We start from the raw sequence: 22,744 nt of genomic DNA, 5'->3' as shown, positions 1-22,744 counted from the left end.
TGTTTTACTATTTCAACTTTTGTATGTTTTAAAGTACTGGTGTTACTTTTTCCTTGATTTGTTTTATATTTTTTGTAAACTGTTTAAACCACAATTATATAATTCTGGACATGGGAACCTCATACTTAATAAAACCTCAAACTTTCCAGGATTCAAACATTTGTTGCTTGCCCTTTGGTCAGGGTACATTAAATCCTCAAGGCACATTCCTTTCAAACTAGGGATGGGCAGCTTGCATAGCCTTAGGCCTAATTTCAAAAACTCTCTGCTAGCCATCAGTTCAGAGAGGACAGCGGGGAGGAAGAGGCAGAATAAGAAAGGAGGTGGCAAAGAGAGAGGGAGGGAGAATGGCAGTGGTATAAATAAATTTCTTTTCTGTGAACCACCCTGAGACCTCTGGGTATAGGGTGGTATATAAAATCAATCAATCAATCAATATTTCAGGGGACTAGCTGAAATAAGTATTTGGCTACCAAACTGGGTCCCAATTGGGTCATCTTGAATAAACCATTACTGTATTTTGAGCTGGGTGCTTGTCGCGGGCATTAGGTTCCTCTCTGTTGGTGTTCGTAAGTTGATTGTCCTAAACATTTAAAAGCTAACATAAAAAGCTAACAAGAATCCCTAGCTGGAGTGGAATTATTATTATTATTATTATTAAATGAGTTTTTAAAAATATCATTTGAATGGATTTGGCCGGAGGAAAGGTGAGCTAACAACAAATGGGGGGGGGGGAGAGAGAGAGAGAGAGAGAGAGAGAGTCCTAGACCCGCCGAATCAGAGAACCAGGAGTGGAAGGAGGAACTTAGAGCTCCCGGTACAGCAGTGACGCAGACTGCGTTTCCCGCCCGGACTCTCTTAATGGCCTTACCGGGCAGTGCGCGTCACTTCCGTTAGCGCCTGCGCAGTTCTTTCCGGCGGCTCCGTTGCGGCTAGCGCTGCTCAGCCAGGAGGCTCCTTCCTCGCGCGCACCAGCATGGCGACGGATTCCTGGGCTCTGGCGGTGGACGAGCAGGAAGCGGCGGCGGAGTCGGTGAGAAGGCAGGGAGGGGAGAAGCCCGGGTGGGGTGGGGGGAGGGGACCCTTCCTTCTTATTATGGTATTTTTTTCTATTTCCCGTAACTCGCTTTTCCTCTCAGGGCAGCATGTATTGCTCTCCACGCGTTGCTGGTCTCCGTGGTTTACAACAGCCCTGCGAGGTAGGGCAGTTGGCCCAAGGTCACGTGGTGAGCTCCATGGCTGAGGGGTGGGTGTGATCGACCTTGGGCCTCTTTAGTAGTTCTCCCAACGCCCCATAATTATTTAATAATTCATTTATTACATTTATATAATTCGTCAGCTTTTCCTCCAAGGAACGAAAGGCCCACTCCACCCCCTACCCCCGTGTTATCCTTGCAATAACTATGAGGTAGGTTAGGTTAAGAGGCAAGCAACTGGCCCAAAGCCACCCAGTGAGCTTCATGGCTGAGTGGGGATTTGAACCCTGGTCTTCCAAGTCCTAGTCCGACACTTCGACCATCACATTTTCTCCCCTCCCCCTTCTAGAGGTTGCTAGAAATGCCCATCAACCTTGCCTGTGGTTAGGGATGATCAGAGTTGAAGTTACAGCCATGCAGCCCTTTGGGAACACTGTTCTAACCCCCTGCACTTCACTGCTCGTAGGCATGCAATCCAAAGTGAGTGCAATCAAAATGAATGAGCCACCCCCGGGGAGCCTTTTTGGCTGAAAGGTGGCATATAAACAGATAGTAATGTAACTTCCCATGGAGGTGCCTGGAAACAGCCTCAGACTTATGCTGTCTGTTCTTCCATCACATGCATGTTTTGCGTATTAACATCCTGCTTTAACCCAAGTGGCTGAAGGCAGCATGCATAGTTCCCATTTTATCGTCACAACAGCCTTGTGAAGTACTCTTGCTAGTGAGCTTCATGATCAAGATAGCTTCCCCAGTCTTCGTCCTCTGTGGTGCCCTGCAAATGTTGCTGGACTGAAGTTCCAATCATCCTGGACCATTCACCATGCTGGCTGGGGGCTGGTGGGAGTTGCAGTCCAATAGTCTCTGCAAGTCACCATGCCTACTCTAGTTGCTGCACCACACTATCCACAGGCACACAGTCTGAATTGTGCGACGTAGTTAGCGGAAATAGAGGCTGTACTTGTTGCAGTACATTCTTTTAACATTTTATCTGGCATTCCATGCTGCCTTGGTAAAATTCTGCATTTTTGAAAGGTCATGTATTCCTGGGAGGAGCTAATTTCCTTAAAACAGAAGTTTGTGGTTGTATTATTAATGTTGGAAGGGAGGACATATTTTCTCACCCCACTGGAGGAGGGAGGAAGAGAACTGGTTTCCTAAATACTGTACAGAGATTATTTAAACTTTTTAAAAATTCACTGGTATATGGTTTTATAGAAATTGGTAACTTTGTCTGGATGCTTAAGTGGGCCATGGGCCTTCATGGTGTAAGCAGAGTCCCATAGTGGATGGACATATGATCTGGGCAGATTTGTCCAGGTAATCCAGAAATGGGTGCCAAATACCATGGAAGGAATCTGGCATTTCTTGTCCCATTGGGATATATGTATGTTTAGTGCAATGCCATTATCTGGGATACTTCAGTTGGTAGAACATGAGACTTAATCTCAGGTTTAGAGCCCCATGTGGGGTAAAAGATTCCTGCAATGCAGGAGGTTGAACAAGATGACCCTTGTGGTTCCTTTCCAATTCTATGATTCTATTGGGGGATAGCAGGGAAGTATAATATATCTCCAACCAGTTTTTGTGACACATGAGCTAAAGCTGTAGTGCTATTTCCGTGTTTCCTTTAAAGGAATGTGATACTAAATTCAAGATATGGGGGCAAGAATCTGGTAGTGGAGATAAAGCAGTTGCTTGCAGTCTGTGTTTCTCTCTGTATTTATTAGCCAGTGTTATCTTTTTAAAGTACTTAAAACTTGGGGATTTAAAGAAAAAACTTTTTAGTGGGTAAAGCACTTGAAACTTTCCTTATTTTATGTAACAAAACCCTGCATATCTGTCCCATTCAAACAAATTTGTCATGATACGTGCCCTGTACAGATCTTTATTGTTTAGCCACAGGCAGTGTTAGAAACTGAGATATGAAATCTAGGAGCTAAATGGCACCTTAAATCTAAGTTATGGGTGCAACAACAATGTCTAGGGACATTTTTAATAACAAGAATACAAAGCTGAAGATTAATGAACTGCAGCTAAAATATTATATTCATTTTTCACATGATCTAGTCCTCATCTGAAGGACCTAAAAAGAACCCAGCTGGATCTGTTATGGAATCCACTTTTCACAGTGAACATTCAGTAGCCTATGGGAAGCCTATAAGCAGCACATGAGCGCAACTTCACTCTCCCCTCTTGTGATCCACAGGAACTGGTGTTCGGAGCCATACCTCCTGTAATAACCTGGAGGTAGTACACAGCCATTATGTGTAATAGTCATTTATATCCTTATCTTCCATGAATTTGTCTAATCAGATTCGAAAGCCATCCAAGTTGGTGGTCATCACTACATTCTTCTCCTTTTCCTGCCTCCCCAAGTATTTCCGTCTGTCTTTTCCAGCTGACAGTATTCTGTGGGTATGGGCCATGCTTAATCCACATTGCCATGTTTTGGATGTGCTTTTTGACTTTCGCTTCCAACTGTGGAGCCCCTGGTTCAGAATCTTGCATCTGCTACCAGCTCACTCGCTGTCAGTGGGAAAATAGCTTTTGATCAACCTCTGTACCAGTGTTTCTCAAACTTGGGTCTCCAGCTGTTGTTGGACTACAGCTCCCATCATTAGGACCAGAGATGATGGTCAGAGATGATGGAAGTTGTAGTCCAACAACAGCTGGGGACCCAAGTTTGAGAAACAGATTTATACCTTCCCATCTGCAATGTGGGGGACATACTGGTCTGCCTTATGCCAGGCTGGCAGTAAGAATGTCTGCAAATGTACAAAGCATAATGATGAAGAAACTGGACCAGCCGTAGCATTTGGGTGACTTGTTCTGTTTTTATTTTTTTTAGATGAGCAACTTGCACCTGAAGGACGAGAAATCCAAGCCAGACTCTAATGGTGAGCATAACCATGACTTACTGGGTTGAGCAAGCCATCAACTACTTTTCCTCTTTCCCCCAAATCTTTCTCTTTTTCTGTTTCTCTATTCCTTTCTTGTTCTTGCTATGCAGCACTCAGAGCAAAAGGCAACCCTGATACTGTTGCCGCAGCTAGAATCGTACAAGGCAGGAGAACTCAAGGCACAGGTGGGGGAACTGGATCAGCTGGTGGGCCAGATCCTTACCTCCTTCACCACCACCACCCACAGGCCAACTTTGGCAGGTGTGCAGGGGACCACACCTGTCAGTCGCCTGGTGCCATTATGATGTCAGGTGATGACTTAAAGGGTGCTTGCTCTCTCGCTGGCTGATGGGTGCTGAGAGCAGCCCTCTCAGTTGCACTAGGTCAGCCAACCCCAGTGACATCTTTTGTGCTGGATGTCACCCTTGATGTCATATGTTGGAATGGTGCATGTGGTTTGTGGGGGAATCCTTCTTGTGGGTCTAATTAGAACCACAGCCGGGATTAAGGCTGCAGGCCAGAGATCCACTGCTGCTGAATCTTAAGGGAATCAAAAGTTGGCTGGGAGGTTACAAAAACAAATCCCTGTTGCTGGCACTTAAACACAAATAACATTGTGGCATAACCTTTTGGGGACCAGAAACCACCCTGACAGGTGCACAAAGCAGTCTTCTGAGTTGGCAGGTATTTGTACATATGGGGTTGGTGGGTGGTAAATGTAACTGTAGACCTGAAAGGGCATGAAATACAATTAGTGGCTGCATCAGAAATGAATACAAGGTTCAGTTGGTTTACTTGTGACTTGCTCCCCCCAATAGCTGCAGCTGTTAAATTGGCAAAGCAAGCTGGAGAGTGTGAATATTGAAGTACTTGCCAGTGTGGTGTAGTGGTTAAGAGCAGTAGAGTCATAATCTGGTGAACCGGGTTCGCGTCTCCGCTCCTCCACATGCAGCTGCTGGGTGACCTTGGGCTAGTCACACTTCTCTGAAGTCTCTCAGCCCCACTCACCTCACAGAGTGTTTGTTGTGGGGGAGGAAGGGAAAGGAGAATGTTAGCAGCTTTGAGTCACCTTCGGGTAGTAATAAAGCGGGATATCAAATCCAGACTCTTCTTCTTCTTCTTCCTTTAGCAAGAGAGTGATTCCCAAGTCTCGGCTCAGTCCCACAGTATCACGTTTGATAATGAATTTAAGTCAGCTACTGTAGTTCAAACCGACTACAGTCATACCTCAGGTTGCGAATGCTGCAGGTTGCGCATTTTCGGGTTATGGACCTCACTGAACCCGGAAGTACCGGAACGGGTTACTTCCGGGTTTCGATGCTCGCGCATGCACAGAAGCACCAAATCGCGTCACATGCGTGCGAAGACGCGGCGCTACTGGTTGCGAACGTTGCTTCCTGCACACAGATCATGTTCACAACCCGAGGTTCCACTGTATTCCCATTCAAATTCCTCCAGATAACTTGTTCAATCTATTTGCACCCCACCCTAGATCACACCAACATAGTTCCTCTTCAATTTATTTACCCCAATTAATTTATCAATAGATTCTGCCCCAAATAAGTTAATTACCTTTCTGTTCCCCTCGTTTGTTATCCCATCCCACATTATCCCTAGATAAATGCATCTTTTCATCAACCCCTCCAAATTAACATGCAGCAACCCAAAACCATTGCCCAGCCAGAAATACTTGGGGCACTTTGAAAAGGATTTGGGAGCCTCTGCCCTGTGGGCAACAATCCGTGCCTCCCTGGGTGAGAGATTGGCATATGTAGCGTGTGGGCTTTACCTAGCCTGTAAAACTGTCTGGAAATCTAGCATAGTTGCCTATTTGAGCTCCTTGGCTTGTTGGTACAGCATGAAACACTTGACCCATTAAGGATGATTGTTCTGCTTCTGTTTAATTGTACTGTAAACTGTTTGTCCGAACACAGGAGCAGTTCTCAAGACAGATGACAATACGGAGAAGGTTGAAGAGGAGGAAAAAGGTAAGCCTCTTGAACCCCAGAGGGCAAGCTGGGGGAAGCAAAGATAAATGGGGGGGGCAATAGTTCAGTGGGTAAAGCATGTCCCGTTGCACATACAAAGTCCCTGGTTCAGTCCCCTGCATCTCCAGTTAAAGTGTCTGTGGTGGTAGCGGTGGGAGACCTGTGGCTCTCCAGCTGCTGCTGGACTCGTAACTCCCATCAGCCGCAGGCAGCATAGCCAGCAGGTAGGGATGTTGGAAGTTGTAGTCCAACAACATATGGGGGCTACATTTCCCCTTCTGTGGCTGGTGCTGATGGGAGCTGTAGTTGAAAACATCTGGAACATATCATGTTGGTGAAGGCTTCTGTCTGTCTTGGAGAGCCACTGCCTGCCTACCTGGATCGACCAGTGGTATTACTTGTTCCTTTTGGGGGTGGAGCCATAACTCGGTGGTAGGGTGGCTCAACGCAAGAAGAGCCTACTGGATCAAGCCACAGCCTCCTTTTCTTGGCAGGCCTGGGCAGCCAAGTGTCACTGTCCAGTTCTTTTATGTCCCGAGGGAAAGCAAAGCCCACCAGGGTTCCATTCATGGTGCCAGCAGTTTTTCCATCTGCTGGTTCTATCTCAGCCACTGGGACAAGAATCCACACCTTCCACTTTCTAATCCAGAGTGAAAGACTTGGCAGGATGTGCCCCCGCCTCCTTCACAATACAGATAATGTTCAGTGGATTTGAAAGGATGTTATTTTTACGGGTGTCCAGGGCCACATTCGCACGGCACATTTAAGGCACTATGATAGAACTTTCAACAATCAGGACCTCCCCCCCCCCAACCAAAGAACTTTGGAAGCTGTAGTTTGAGAAAAGTTCTGGGAGTTATTAGGAGGCCCCTGTTCTCCTCCCAGAGTTACAATTTCTAGAGTTCCCTGGGAAGAAAGATGGCTTGTTAAACCACCCTGGGAACTGTAGCCCTGTGTGGGCATTAGGGCACTCGGCACCCTTAACAAACTACCCCTCCCAGAATTCTTTTGGGGCAAAGCCAGGACTTAAAGTGTTTAAAGTGGTGTTTAAAGGAACGAATTACAGGAGGGAAGGTTGTGTGTGTGTGTGTGAGTGTCACTGACCTTCTTCCAAAGGAGCCCAGCTTGTTTTGAACCGAGTTCTTCCTTGTGAGGTACTCCTAAAGAACCAATTTCAGTTCTGGTCTTTTTGTGCTGTTCATAATTGTCCATTTGTTATAGGTGTCCAGCCAGTATATCAGTCCTCTAGCTGCCATCACCCCTGGCCATTGGCCACGCTGGCTGGAACTGATTGGGGCTGGAGTCCTAACAACCTCTGGGCGGCTGCAGGTTGTTCATCCCTGCAGTATATGGATTAAATAGGCGCTAGGGAACAACCCATATCTCCTTTATTTTCAGTTTTCCCAAAGTGCTTTTACCAAAAATGTGCCAAGTTTGGTGGAGGGAGGATAATATGAGTCTCTGTAGGGTAGCTTGCCAGCCTGCTGCCCTCCAGATGTTTTGGACTATAGCGCTACTCGGTCCCAGGTCTCTTGGGCGTTCCATGCTGCTACTCCACACAGCTTCATTCAAACAAGGCTGATGGAATTCAGAAGTGGTGGTTGCTGCTGGCATTGATCTGCTTCTGCCAAGGGATTGAACTGCAGACTACTTGCTCCCCCTTCAACTTTTTCTTTCTTTCTGTCGTTGCTTCCTGTCAGAGGACCGAGCCGCCCAGTCGTTGCTCAACAAGCTGATCCGCAGCAACCTGGTGGACAACACGAACCAAGTGGAGGTTTTGCAGAGGGATCCTACGTCGCCCCTCTACTCCGTGAAGTCTTTCGAGGAGCTGCGGCTGTAAGTGCCTCTCCCGGCTTCCCTTTTCGAGCCACGGGCTCATGTTTCCCTGCATCCGTTGGGTAAAATGAACTTCACAGCCTTGCCCTTCCTGGTGCAGCCCCAGTTTCTCCAGAAAGGGTGACCTTAGCGGGTGTGTGGTGAAGCTGCTGTGTAATTTGTGTGAAGTGGGACCCCAAGTTGCACTGAATGATGTGGACAAATTCTGGACTGTGTTACTGCAGGCAGAGATACCTATTTCATCTTGCTTGATTCCAAAATGTGAACAGCTGGGCCATCTTCTATCTTCTGGACTTGATTCAAATTGTTAGGCTTGGCTTCTGCATGTCTCAGAAGCAGCTTTTTACATCTGGCTTGGACCATGGTTCATGGAATGCAGCAAAATAGCTCAAGCGATTCTGGAAGAAAATACTCCCACCACCCTTTTGAGATAATGCTTACCCTCCAGTAGTTTTTATTATAAGTCCTTGCCTTTGTTTAAAATAGAACATTAAAATTCTCTTGCCCCATTTCAGGAGGACTTTTAGGGTTGTATTCAACCAATACTGAATTAGAGTAGACCTGTTGAAATTATGGACCTCCAGTTACTTGTGCCTATTATTTTCAGTGGGTCTGTCTCTGAATGGGACTAGAATTGGATGCAACCCTTAATTTCTGTTGTGGCACCACTAGCCTGTTAGGGACTAACATCTGGCCCCTTCAGCTATCATTTCCAGGCTGGAGTTATTTCTTCTGAGTCCTGCCATGGCCCAGGTGTGAGAGTTGCATTTGACGTACCTGAGAATGGGGGGCTAGGGAACTTTTGCGTCTCCCTAACAACTCTAGTTCATCTTAATTTTATTTTGACTATATCGTCAGCTGCCTTGAACTTTGGCAAGTAGGTGGGGTATAAATGAATGTTTTGTAATTGAATAAATGTTGCTGCCCTAATTATAGTTGTTGCCTAATTGAGCTGAGTTTGCCGTCGCTGTGAGGGAAGAGAGACCATGCGTCATGGTTGTGGCATAGAGACCGATCCGTGCCCTGCGTTAGCAGCTGGTAGCGTGGGTAGATAATGGTTTTCCCCGGCTTTGTTCAAGTCCGTTTAAAGATGAAAAGCATCTGGGCTTAACAGTTGATCATTGTCTCTGCCAAGCACACAGGGGAAACAGAGTTGCATCTTCTCTAAGGAGAGATACAGCCTCATTTTATATGTCTTGAAAGAAGCCCTGCTGAGTTCAGGGGGCTTCTAGAGAAACACCCTGATATCAAATGGAAGAGCTTTGAAGGGGCTGGACAAAATCGGAGCTGCTGTTTCTCCCCACCACTTCCTGTCCCGGAGACATTACTCTGCAAGCTGTAAAGCTGGATCAGAATATTTTTGTGGCCAATGTGCCCCACCGCCGCTGCCGCCCTTCCCTGTGGCTAGTACATTGTGTGCATGTGGTTGCTGCTGTCAGAATGATATGTGGGTGCTTGCCGAGATAACAGCCCAGGATTCCAGCCAGTCTTTACAATATTTATTAAGTCCAAAACTATGTACAGTACGGAGCTCTTAAAAGCATGTCTGCCTCAGTCACTATCAGTTGCCGGACTTGGCTCGCGCCTGTTCCCCCTCCAGAAGTGAAACTTCCTGAGACACCCCCTTTTCCTCCTCTCCTTACGTGAAAACCTAAGCGCCGGAGGCTGCTCTTTTCTCTCTACTATAACAGCCTTTGGATCTCCCTCCCTCTCATTTTCCGTATTTCCTGACAGCCCCTCCTCCTCTCCCTCTGACGAAGTGCAGCTGCTCATCAAAGGAGGTGGCTCTCTGTACATTCCGGTCTCTCCCCCCTTCTCTGCCAACTGATCCCTGACAGCTGCATTATGTGAAATGGCTAAGGTACCAGTCCTCATGGCAATGCACGGGCAGCAAAGCTGCAGAAAAATGAGATGGGCAAGTGGAACTGAGTTTCCATTTACTGAGTGGTGTCTTGGAACAATTTGCCCCTCCCCTCCATTTTTCTCTCCCCTTCCAGCCTGCTAGCTCCTCTTCCTTTTGATGTGTGTTCTGTCCTCCCCATTCCTGGCCCTAGTTTCCTGTAATATGACCAGCTGTCCCTAACTTGTATTTCCTGTTCCAGTACATCAGGTGCCCTCTAGATGCTCTTGGACTCCAGTGCCCATAATCCACGATGGTTGGCCATGCCAACTGGGTCTGATGGGAGTTGGAGTCTTAAAAACCTATGGAGGGCTACCCCTGAAGTGGATCTTTACCATGGTGGTTCCCATCCCTGCTGCAAAGTTTGCACTGTCCCAGTTTACCCTATCCACAGGGCGATGCGCCTCCTCCTGTCAAGCCATACATACTTGTTTCTGTTGCGCGTAGTGGGAAATCCATTTGCTCAGTGGTGTCGAACACTTTGGGTTGTATCCAACTATGATGTACTCAGAGAAGACAAGATTGAACTTCATATTAGTCATGTCCATTAACTGCAGTGGGTCTGCTCTGAATTGCACCAGCATTGGCTACAACCCAGGGTCTGCCACTGATCACTACCCAGTGGCCTCCCTTTATCCACCTGGGTAAGAAGATCCCATCTTTAATTGCTTTGTAGCATCCCATTCCTGCAGGATCTTCTAGCAGCCATCTCCTAAAGGGCCCTGCTTCTTGCCAAGGAGCTGAATGGTTTTGTCTGGTGAGGGCTCTGTTGTTGTTGGGAAAGATGCTTCCCTCCTTCAGGAGATTGCTACCAGCTGGCGACTTGAGAGACCTCCTTTCCCTTATATCTTCAGTTGAGTGTTGCAGTCTGCAGGAGAGTTTTCTCCTGCGAGTTTCAAAAGTCGCAGTAACTCTGAGCGAGGGCTCTTAGTGTGGTGGCTGCCCCTGTTCTGTGAAACAGCATTCTGGAAGCAGTTGAATATATTTTTGCTCCAACAGGCTTCCCCAGCTGAATAAATGGGTCTTTGCCACAAGTGTCCACTTGTTAGAGTTTAAGTCTTGTTCTATTTGTGGTTTTAATTGTATAATTATATGTAAATCGCATTGAAGATGGTGTTTTAGAAGGTGATTTTTAAAATCGGTTGCAATAATAGCTGATAGACGTGGAGAGCGGGGAGGTTGGGGGAAGTCGCTTTAGATTGTACACTCTTCTCTATTTGGAGAGCAAAAGATTTCATTGGAAAAATCAAAGGCAAGGCTAATTATAGTGATCTTCAGATAAGTCAAGTCTCCGGTTCCTCTTCACAGCCTACGTGTCTCCTTGGCAACGCACTCGAAAGTTCAAGGCTTCGCAGATTTCTGGCGTTTTGAGACAATGCCTGGCTTCTTTCCAGAGGGCTTTTCCAGAGCCCGTACTGGGCCCAGAGTGGTCACTTGGAAAAGCCTGCAGCAGTCTTTCATGAAGCGGAGGATTGGGAGGGGGCACCTTCACTCACCTTGAGGTCTCTCTTCCCGGATATGGGAAGCTCGGTGTTGGGAGATACAGGACAGATTGGGGAAAGGGCTTCTTCACATAACGCATAGGTAAACTTATGGAACTCCCTCCCACAGGAGGCAGTCACAGCCACCGACTTGGGAGGCTTTAAAAGAGGATTGGACAAATTCACAGGGGGAGAGAAGGCTGTTAGTAGTTATTAGTCCCAATGGAGGCTATGCTCCACTATTGCAGGCTGTGATGCTTCTGTATGTCGGTTGCTGGAAACTGCAAGAGGGGAAGAGTGCTTTTGTGCTCACGTACCCAGTGTGAGAACAGGATGCTGGGCGAGATGGGCCATTGGCCTGATCCAGCAGGCTCTTCTTAAGAATGTAGGAAGCTCCCTTTGCACCAGGTAGGAGAGTCCGTCTAGCCCAGTGCTGCCTTCTGGGCCCAGTAGCAGCGCTTCAGGATCTTAGGCTGAGACACGTTTTTCCTGTCTCCTGTTACCTGACACTTTTAACTGGACATTCTTGGGGTTGAACTGGAGTCTGTCACTTGAGCCAAGGGCCCTTCCCTACATAACAAGCTGTCTTTATATGGAGTCAAACTGTTGGTCCGTCTAGTTTAGTATTGTCTGCGCTGATTGGTAGCTCTCTGGGTTTTCAGATGGGAGCCTTTGTCTACCCTTCCTGGAGATACCAGTGATTGCACTTGCGTGCAAAACTTGCAGCCCTTCCCCAGAAGGAATTGTGAGTTTTCATAATAAAGAACATAAGACACTGTCATACACTAGATAAGCCTGTTTGCTCATCTAGGAGACCCAGAGTTTTGTCTTCTCCCCAGGATCTCGGACTGAGAAGATTCTTCCACATCACCTGCTCCCCTGATGATTGCATATGAGACCTTTTTCTATGAACTCATGCCCCAAGCTATTGTTTCTCTAACCCAGTGTTCTTCAACCTTGGGTCTCCAGATCTTGCTGGACTACAACTCCCATCATCCCCGACCGCTGACATTACTGGCTGTGGATAATGGGTGTTGTAGTCCAACAACTTCTGGGGACCCAAGGTTGCAGGACACTCTGCAGGCCTGGGGTGGCTAACTTGTGTTTGACTCTGACACCCATCAACCCCAGCCAGCATGGCCACTGGTCAGAGAAGGGAGTCTGGAGAGCCACAGGTTTCGCTATTGCTGCTCTAGATGCTTTTCTCCCCACTGAGCTCGCTTTGGTACGCAGTGGGCTACCAAGGATGTTCAAAGCCGCCTTTTGCAGTTGAGGCTTTCAGGCTCTCTGCTTCATGCTGGTTTGGGGCACTGCGGTATTTAAAAAGGGAGGTCCACATCTGCATTTTAACAAGGTATAAGAGTGTGTTGAATCTATTTTCGAAAAGCTGCAGAAGGGAAACTGGTGTTTTTGTTTCTTTGATTGCATCACCTGCTGCTACTCCTACCACAAATTCTAAGGCATCCTCAGGAGCAAATGAAGTAGCTAACTTTTTAAAACGTTTAAAAACATGCCATTTTTAAAGCTACTGCATTCAGCAGAGACTGGCCTGGGAAGTGTTTGCCTTCATAAACGTGGGACTGGGGAAAGACATAGCATAGGGCTTAGCCTTGCTGGCCTTTTTTGCTGAGATTGCAATGTCCAAATCCATAGCCTCTGTTGCTGAGCTTCTGATGCTGCCTGTTAACTACTTCCTGCCCAGCCCACAGCTTCTCATCAGAAAAGCGAGGGATGAAATCCAGCTGCCGGGCAGCCATGTGTCAACTAGGGCTTATCAGATGGTTCGGAAATGGTACAACGGTATAATGTATATTTGTTGCTGTGCCCATTTGTTGCGGCAAGCCTCCTATTCAGACAGCTGCAAGGCCCAGTCCTGCTCTGCTTTTGCCGCAGGAGTGTGCTGTGCCTGCCTTCAGGCTGTTCCTTAGCAGCCTTTTTGCTTAGCCTTTTTGTCTTCTTCCTTGTAGGAAGCCACAGCTGCTGCAGGGTGTCTATGCCATGGGTTTCAACAGACCATCCAAAATCCAAGAGAACGCATTGCCCATGATGCTGGCAGAACCGTATGTATTGGTGCATACCTGTTGCAGTGCCTGATGGGTATGGGGCGGGTGTGGGGTTGGCTGGTTATGCCAGGTAGTCAAGAGAGTCTTCAGGCTGGGAGGGGCCCAAAGACTAGAGATGGTGGGCAAGCTTCCCTGTAAAGTTGCCCGTCACTTCTGATCTTCCTCTTCCTCTTCCCACTTCCCGCACAGCTTGCAGCTAGGTGTGTTTTGAAAGGAACATGTAGCTCATGGGGTGCCACAATGTGGCCCGACAGGAATTTTCCTTTTAATAGTCCCCTCCCCAATACACAAGTCTTATAATCCCCCCCCCCCTTTGGTGTGTGTCTCCAGTCCACAGAACCTGATTGCACAGTCACAGTCTGGTACCGGTAAGACGGCAGCTTTTGTCTTGGCGATGCTTAGCAGAGTGGAGCCGGAGCACAGATACCCCCAGGTAACAGCAGATCTCTTCAGCATAGTCTCCTCAGAGGGCCAGTGTCAGGCTTTCTTCTTGCCACTTTTGCAGAGCTGCTCTCTATTTACGGTGTAATTGGCCAATCAGCTGAACCATGGGTTGGAAGCCTTTTTCCAGCTTGAGGACTGCATTCCCTTTTAGGAAACCTTGTGCGGGTCATGTGTCAGTCGTAGAAGGGACCAAAGGCAAAGTGGGCCGAGCGACATGCATAAAAGGGAGGGAGGGAGGGAGAGAGAGAACAGACTGGGGATAGGTTTCTCCCTGGGAATGAATGGCAACCACTCCACAAGCATGGCAGGAACTGAGGCCATGTGGCAGAGGACACTGCAGGGTGGGCATGCGCTGCACCATAGTAACATCATAACATCGACTTGCCTTAGGACAGTGTCCCAGACTTGCCTCCTTCCTCTTGCAGTGTCTCTGCCTCTCTCCAACCTACGAGCTGGCTCTTCAGACAGGGAAGGTGATCGAGCAGATGGGCAGGTTTTATCCAGAGCTGAAGCTGGCCTATGCGGTTCGAGGCAACAAACGTGAGTGTGAACTCCATCCTGCTGAATAATACTCAGTATCTCACAAGCAGACTAGAGTACCCAGGCAAGGAAATGTCAAAAAGGGCATATAAGTCACCAGGGAGGGACCGAATCCTAACTGGAAGGCCTTTGCGGGGTTTATGTGGCTGTGGGACTCATCCAGATGATGCTGATAATAGCCTGAGCCAGCAGGATCCAGACCAGACCAATTGGCCCCTCAAGTTGGTGTTTCTATAGTTAACCTGCTGGGTTGCTTACAAATGTGGGTTTTCTGGCTGACGGGGTTGATGAGCTCTTTCAATGCTGAATTTTAGACATTGCGAGTGAGGGGATGGGGAGGAGTTGGTTTCCACAGATGGTAGGAGACGAAGCACAGTTTGGTCGCTCCAGCAGGACTCTCCCAGGAAAGCGCCCCCAAGCAGATAGTGCTGCCCTTTCTGGGTCTGCTGAGGTTCTGCCTACCTCACATCTGCCCTTGATCTCTCCCATGAATAGTGGAGCGTGGCCAGAAGATTGCTGAGCAGATTGTCATTGGCACGCCTGGCACCGTCCTGGATTGGTGCTCCAAGCTGAAATTCATTGACCCCAAGAAGATCAAAGTCTTTGTCTTGGATGAGGCCGATGTCATGATAGCCACCCAGGGTCACCAGGATCAGAGCATCCGCATCCAGAGGTAAGGGTGGACTCCTTGTACAATTGACTGGGTGCCTTGTCACCAGTTTGATGCCGGATTTCCCTGGCGCAGCTGTGCACATCCAGTACCCTTCCTTTTAGTTGCAAATTTCAACAGAAACGAAACTTACTTCTGACTTTACCGGCCCGAAGGAGCTTGGGCCTTGCATAATAGTAGTTGCTTCAGGAGCTCTGTTATCTCCCTATAATTGTCCCAGTCTGCCACGTTTGGCATTTTAGGTACGGTGCTACTACATTGATGGCTACCAGCCACAGTGGCTGTCCTCTGCCTCCACAGTTGGAGGCAGTAATGCATCTGAGTTTCAGGTGCTGGGAACCACAGGACGGGAGAGGGCTCTTGTGCCCGGGTCCTACTTGCAGGTTTCCTGCAGGCTTTTGGTTGGCTGCTGTGAGAACAGGATGCTGGACTAGATGGGCCGTTGGCCTGGTCCAGCAGGCTCTTCTTAGGTTGTAGTAATGGTCACTAGTTTAGAAATCAAAGGGGATTAGACACATTTATGGAAAAGGAGAAGTCTCAAAAATGTAAGCTGTAGCAGTGATGGCTCAATGGAACCTCCAAGTTTGTCAATGTCTTTCTGAAAAAACTCTGCTGGGGGAGCAGGGATCCCAAGATGGCAGTGGAGGACTGTTCTCTTCAAGCCCTGATTGTGGGCTTCTGGGAACTTCTGGTCAACAGCTGTTGAGAAGAAAAGTCTCTGGCTAGAAGGGCCATTGGTGTGATCCAGTGGAGTTGTTCAGTTCTTACTGTGACTCTCTAGCTGAGGAAAGAATGTGACTTTTCTCCCCACCCCACCCGTATCCTATCTCTCAGGATGCTTCCCAAAGACTGCCAGATGTTGCTCTTCTCAGCCACGTTTGAAGACTCTGTGTGGAAGTTTGCCCAGAAAGTTGTCCCCGACCCCAACATCATCAAGCTGAAGCGGGAGGAGGAGACTCTGGACACCATCAAGCAGTATTACGTCCTGTGCAACAGCCGTGAGGAGAAATTCCATGCCCTCTGCAACATCTATGGCGCCATCACAATTGCACAAGCCATGATCTTCTGCCACGTGAGTCCTTTTTTTGTTTGCTGCTCACCAACCCCTCTTGCTTTTGGCTTCATGCAAATCCAAAACAGTGATGCATCACTACAAATCCTCCAGTGGGGGCTGTGCTATGGCAGCCTTGCATTTTTTATGCGTATAGGAAGAAATTAAAAATATTTCCAACTAAATAGCAGATCATATAGATAACACAGCAGAGGCCCAAAAGCACATAGTATCCTTTTGCAAAATATTTTTGGAGACAGTATTCATTTTTGGTCTGGTTTTGCCCTTCTGCTATTATAATATTTACAGCAGACTGTGTGATTCAGCATTTTCCTAAGTAATGGGACCCGATTTTCAACACATTCATCATCCATTTGTCTCCTTTCTCTCACTTTTATTGTATTAGTTGATTTTATCATTTGGGCACCATCCCATAGTTTTATAATCCAGCAGTCCAATGCTGGAACATTATTTTTTTCTTGCTTGAAACTAATTGCCATGCAGGCAGCTGTTGGAAAGTGTTGTTATCTCCCTGTCCTTTAACGAAACATAGTCTTTTACATATCCCAATGTTACTTGTAGCAAATGCCCTATTATATTCTCAATTTATTTCATCACTGAAGTCCAGGAGGGTATTATTTGAGGACATGGCCAAAATCTGTGTAGTATATCGGCACTTGTAGTCTTGCATCTCCAACACAGGTTATTTGATTAAGTCTAGCTAGGGTCAAGTAAGACCTGAAGATGAGTTTATAGAAATCTTCTGAGACTGATGGGGAATACATATCCATTCTCCATTCCCAAGTTTTGATGGGTTTCCAGAAACTTGTCCCAGGATCTTTCCCCAGATCTCTTCCCATATTTCTGGATGGCTGTTGGGCATTGTATCCAGTTTGACAATTAGTTTCCAGGTCTTCTGGAGTAGCATGTAAGTGCTTTGAGGGAAGAGGTGGGGGCATCCCAACTTTAAAAAAGAATTAAATTGGCTCATTTTTAAAAGAACTAAATCGGCACCTACACCATCTACTGCCATACTCAGAGAGAGAGAGGGCTTTTTGCACCTCAGCTCTGTTCTTTTTTTTTTTTTTATAAAATTTTTATTGGTTTTTTAACACATTAATAATAGACAATACAAAACAATACAAAAACAAACAAACATATAAACACGTATAATTTCTTCACATTTTTTCTTAGACCTTCTTTCATCGACTTCCTCATACCTCCCTTTTCTGCATCCCTACTTTAAAGTTTTCCAGCAAGCCCCAATGTCAACTTATAACACTTTTTTTTCCCCTTTAAATCCTTTTTCTCATATCCAATTGTTTGTCCCCGCAATTCTGTTTTACCTGACCCAAAACATTTTAACACTCATTAATTTTGCAACAGTTCTTGAGATAAACTTTAAATTTCTTCCAATCTTCTTCCACCGTCTCTCTCCCTTGGTCACGGATTCTGCCTGTCATCTCCGCCAGTCCCATGTAGTCAATCACCTTGGTCTGCCATTCTTCCAGTGTGGGTAGTTCTTGTGTCGCACCTCAGCTCTGTTCTGACCTACTGGGAGGGTGAGTGTCTAATCCTGGCATCATCGAATGAAACATAGGCCTATTTAAGAGGCTCATGCTCAATGTCGGAGAGACTGAGCCAATGCAAAGAGGAACTGAGCAGGAAGTACCTAAGTGGAGTTCTTCCTTTATTTCCAAATGTAGGGTTAAGCAGAGGTGGAAATCCCTTGCCATAAAAAAGCCCCTCTCTGTTGGTGTTCATGGGGGTGCTCCTCTTTTTGTTTCACATTTTGCAGACTCGCAAAACAGCTGGCTGGCTAGCTGGGGAGCTCTCCAAGGAGGGCCACCAGGTGGCTCTCTTGAGTGGCGAGATGATGGTGGAGCAGCGTGCCGCGGTGATCGATCGCTTCCGGGAGGGCAAGGAGAAAGTGTTGGTGACTACGAATGTCTGTGCCCGAGGTAACGGTGTACTCCCTGTACTCTCCAAAATTGGCTTCGGGGTCAGGAGGACCCCCGGAATGGGGGCTGGAGGGAGGAGAGGGCAAACCAAAATACTTGCCCTGATGGAACTACTCAATACCTCTCCCATTCCTGCATTGCAGGGGGTTGGACTAGATGACCCTGGTGGCCCCTTCCAAAACTGATTTTACGATTCAGTTCCATTTTGTTTGTTTTTGAAAACAAAAAATCAGAACTAAGAGAACTTGGAAAAGGCTGCTAGATTTTAAGTAAATAAATTGGTGGCTGGTTTTTTTGTTGGTATGTTTTAAGGGCACATTTTAGGCCTTCTGTGCTGCAAACATTCTGTGCTTTTGTAAACCTTATTCCTTCTATAAAGGAACGAGCTGTCCTCTCCAAATCTCGCAATGCTCTCCTCCCCTAGGGATCGACGTGGAGCAGGTCTCCGTCGTCATCAACTTTGACCTTCCAGTGGATAAAGATGGGAATCCGGACAACGAGACATATCTTCACCGCATTGGCCGCACGGGACGTTTTGGCAAGCGGGGCCTGGCCATCAACATGGTGGACAGCAAGCACAGTTTGAACATCCTCAACAGGATCCAGGAACATTTCAGTACGTCCTGCCATGCTTCTTTCCCCCATCTTTTGCTGAGCGGCTTAAGCGGCTATTGTGCAACCTAACAGGGCACTTCCAAGTCGAATAATTGTGTGCTGTTCTGGGTGTTCTGCACCCCACATCAGAAAGGTGGGAGGAGTGGTGGAAACTTGAACCCCTATTTGCTGGGATCTCCAAGTGTTGTTGGACTCCAGCGGCCCCCATCAACATGGCGAGTTGTTGTGGATGATGGGAACTGGAGTCCAACACCATCTGGAGGGCCGCATGTTCCCCCCTCTTAATCTTTTGGGATAAACTACGCATCTCCACCTGGTAATGATTGGATATCCTCAGAAACAGGCCTCTGGGAAAACCACTCTGTCAAACTGCTTGTGAGGACAGGTGAGGTTGGTGAGGCCTCTCCATCCCCAGCCAAAGCAACTTGGCCAAGGAGAATCCCTCTCCCTCCCAGACTGAAGCTTCACAATCACTGGATTAGATTAGTAATCCTCAAACTCTGCCATGAGAGAGAGCTGCCGGTGTTGTCCCAAGAATTACCTTTTTTAAAAAATTAATTGAATGCAATATTTCCCAACCTAGCTGTCCTCTATCTAGCTGCTGTCAGACTACGATTCCCCTCAACCCTGGTGGCCAGGGATGGTGATGGAAAGTCGGGGTGCACCAGGTTGGCCGAAGCTAATTTAATGTCCCTTGGGGGTTATCAACTCAGAAGGCAGACCACTATTTCTGTGGAAGTAGGCAAGGCCAGAACAGAGAGCCATGCCATCGGCTCTGTTCCCAGGGGACTGTCATTGTGTGTGCTGGGACCCACTGCACAGAAGGTGCCTAACTGCCTTCCTCTCTGAGAGATGGTGTCTGTTGTCTCTCTGCATGAAGCACTCTGCATGTGGACTTGTCTTCTTCCAGTTAGGGATGTGCTCTGAGGCTTTGAGCACTGATTTGTGCAGTAGCAAAGGGAAGGTGGCCGACTCTCAATCCTGTACACTGGGAGGCCACTCAGAGTGTCTGGGGCAACCCAGATAGATGGGCGGGGTACAAATAATAAAATTGTTGTTGTTGTTGTTATTACTGTAAAAGTGAAGTGGTATGTTTCTCCAGGTTCCGTTTTAATTGTGAAAAAGATGTTTGGCTGTCGGCCTTTAAATGTTTCTCACCACCACCCCTCCTTGGTTTAACCTGAAGAGGATTTGGTTTGATGCAATCCCTGGTCGTAATTCCAGTTCTTTCTTGATAATTTGACTCCACTTTCTCTCTCCCCCCGCCCCCTCCCCAGACAAGAAAATTCACAAGCTGGATACAGACGATTTGGATGAAATTGAGAAAATAGCAAATTGAAGCCCGGTTGCCGGAATTGGTGCACAATCCCTCCCACGGTAGCACTCCTACTGCAATTGGATCGCATCCTGATTGGCACACGTCTTAGCCAGTCACACGCAAAGGGACTTTTTAAAGATAACAAATACACAGAAATTACCTCAACTTTAAAAAAGAAAAAAAAAGAGTGTGGCTGGACTTGATTTTTAAAGAAGTACAAACTTTGGAGAAAGAAGAAATGTTTACAACAAATTTTAACTTCCTTTTTTATTTTTTAGTTTAGCCTTAAAATGGGAAGATATCTTAAATTCTAAAGATGATGCCAAAAACATAGCCAATCACTAAGTAGAGGAGAGAATCAGACACACCTGCTTTGATCTCTGTCAAGAGAAGAGCAACATTTTAACCATGGCCAAGTGGTATATTAAATGTTCCAACAACCCAGTTGTATATAGAGAGGACCTTCTGTTCTTTGACGGAGAGAGCTCGGAAATCTGGCAAAAAGGAGTTTTTGTGAAATGGCGTTTTTCACTTAGAGCTTTCTGTTTCCTAGATCTCTGCAGATCACACTGCTAATTCCTTAGATAGGTGGTCCAGAGGTAATTGCTCTTCAGTAGGCTGAACAATCACCTGACTTTTAACTTCTCCCTTGCAAGGAACATGCCCTAGGAACTGTATTCTAACCTGCTGACCTGCAGAAGCTTTTGGACTCCAAACTCGCAGCAGGCAGCATGGGTGCTGTAGTCAAAATATGATGGGTGTGATAGTCCAACTGCATCTAGGGAGGTCCTATACTGACCACCCCTGTTCTATGGAGTCTTGAGATCCTCAGTCATCACGCAGGACTGCCCAGAGCGGCTTGAGGGGAGAGCTGTTGCTTTTGGATATGTTTTTTGTTCACAGGGTTGGCAGAGGCAGTGTCTGCTGTAGATTTTGGAAGGTCAGGCACCCTTTGTGAGCCTGCCTCCTCATTGCTTCAGGTCCAGGAGTCTCTTTTGGTTCTCAGCAAATGCATGGTCATGCCAGCCTTTGTGGTACCCCTGGAGCTGTCTTTGTATTTAAAATGCTGTTGTGGCGAAGGATGCCAATTTAGCACAGTGGATGTAGGGTGTATTATCAGTTCTGCTATACCAGAAAAGACAACCTGTACTACTTCGGTCAGGAAAAGGGATGAAGAGGTTAATCAGCAAGTCCTCCGTTGTGTCAGAGTATCGGGTAGATCTGCACTTTGCAAGCAGGGAGCAATGAAGAAGTAGAGGAGGATGGATTAAGATTTGTTGGTTGCATGCCCCCATCGCCCAAGGAAAAGGATTGCAAAGGATGGCTCTTACTCTAGCAATGCAACTGCAAAGCCAGTATAACCTCTTTCCTGGGCCTTGTTTCATTCCCATCGTAAAATCTGCCAGCAGGCTGCATTTCAGACAGGTATAACAATTCCAAGGCCACCTGGTTGCCAGGGTAGACTCTGTCTAATAGGCCAAGTTGTATTTCTGGCCTCTGTAGCAGCTGATCTGGAGGCAGGAGAAGCTCAGTCTTATCTTTGTGCCCTTCTGACACAAGGTGTGGCCGATTCCGGAAATCCATCTAGAACAGGGAATGGTGGACGTCGAACTGTCTAGGCCAATTCAGACTAACTTCTGTTGCAGCACAGCAAAAAGGGAACTTGGTTAGCAGTGTAAGACTGAAGTGTTAATGTGGTCAGGCAGGAAAAGGGATGCATTGTGGGGCCAAAGACTTCTTGTACTAATGCAGTTTTTAAGTATGTTTTATCTTGAAAGGGGGGCAGTTCCCCCAACCTCATGACGGTTGGAGGATCGGGACAACCCCCTACTTGGCACAGGAATCTTTTAAAAAAACCTAATAAATGGTAAATTTTGTGGATTTATCCATATCCTTTTTTAAAATGTCATTTTAAATTTTTTTAAAACATTCCAGTTGTTAACTTCTGTTCAATGATGGAAATGTGGAATCTAAATATAAATATATACTTTAGGAAGTGGACAAATGCAGACTCCAATCAATTTGTGTTAAACGGCTTTAAGAAGTGGTGGAGCCATTAAAAAAAAATACATACCAACTTTACCAGGATATATCTATTTTTCTTCCTTGCAAGGGGGACAGCTGAGTGTGTGCTTTTTTGTGGCAGAGGCTATTCAACCACTTTCTTTATGTAGAACTGCCGAGTGACAATATTGAGAGCATTGTGCTGGTCTTGAATAGAAGATGGGTGGGCCTGCGTGGTTTTCCTAATGTACTTTTCAGTTGGAATAAAGAACCCAAAAGACTGAAATGTAGTCCTGGCTGCCTTTCTCATTCAGGTAGACTACTTTTTTTCAGCCAGAGTTGACAATTGTGTGTGTCTGTATTAATAACCAGCTTTGCAGCACTGGACTGGGAGCAGGTTTAAAAAAATTATCCCAGGACTGTACTTCAGGAGGGATGCTGAGCAAACTGGGCAAGATGAGGTGGATCTCATGTTTAAGTCTTAAAAGGTTGTAGTTTGTATACATCTTAAGGTTTATTGTCAGTGTAGACAATAATGAGCTAGACCAGGGGTAGGCAACCTAAGGCCCTGAGGCCAGATGCGGCCCAATCGCCTTCTCAATCCGGCCTGCGGACGGTCCCGGAATCAGTGTGTTTTTACATGAGTAGAATGTGCTTTTATTTAAAATGCATCTCTGGGTTATTTGTGGGGCATATGAATTCGTGCATTCCCCCCCCCCAAAAAAAATAGTCCGGCCCACCACATGGTCTGAGGGACAGTGGCTGAAAAAGGTT

The 22,744-nt window shown here is 46.8% G+C and overlaps 1 protein-coding gene across 2 annotated transcripts; it reads left to right on the top strand.

The window, feature by feature from the left end:
• Nucleotides 1-892: 892 nt before the first annotated feature.
• Nucleotides 893-22,256, top strand: LOC310769418 (ATP-dependent RNA helicase DDX19B). 2 transcript variants are annotated; one of them, XM_083628756.1, is made up of 13 exons: nucleotides 905-1,033; nucleotides 4,048-4,096; nucleotides 4,210-4,284; nucleotides 6,034-6,087; nucleotides 7,788-7,923; nucleotides 13,272-13,364; nucleotides 13,698-13,800; nucleotides 14,237-14,351; nucleotides 14,847-15,024; nucleotides 15,856-16,093; nucleotides 17,871-18,033; nucleotides 18,458-18,649; nucleotides 19,926-22,256. In XM_083628756.1, exons 1-13 carry the CDS (start codon nucleotides 977-979, stop codon nucleotides 19,985-19,987), a joined length of 1,515 nt encoding a protein of 504 aa, XP_083484882.1. In that variant the 5' UTR covers nucleotides 905-976; the 3' UTR covers nucleotides 19,988-22,256. The 2 variants fall into 2 exon arrangements, with proteins under 2 accessions (XP_083484883.1, XP_083484882.1); XM_083628757.1 differs by lacking the exon at nucleotides 4,210-4,284 and having other exon boundaries at nucleotides 893-1,033.
• The last annotated feature ends 488 nt before the right edge of the window (nucleotides 22,257-22,744 follow it).

Source organism: Podarcis filfolensis (assembly GCF_964270895.1).
Source record: "Podarcis filfolensis genome assembly, chromosome: 8".
In the NCBI taxonomy this organism is placed as follows: domain Eukaryota; kingdom Metazoa; phylum Chordata; class Lepidosauria; order Squamata; family Lacertidae; genus Podarcis; species Podarcis filfolensis.
This window is presented reverse-complemented; position numbering and strand designations above follow the sequence as displayed.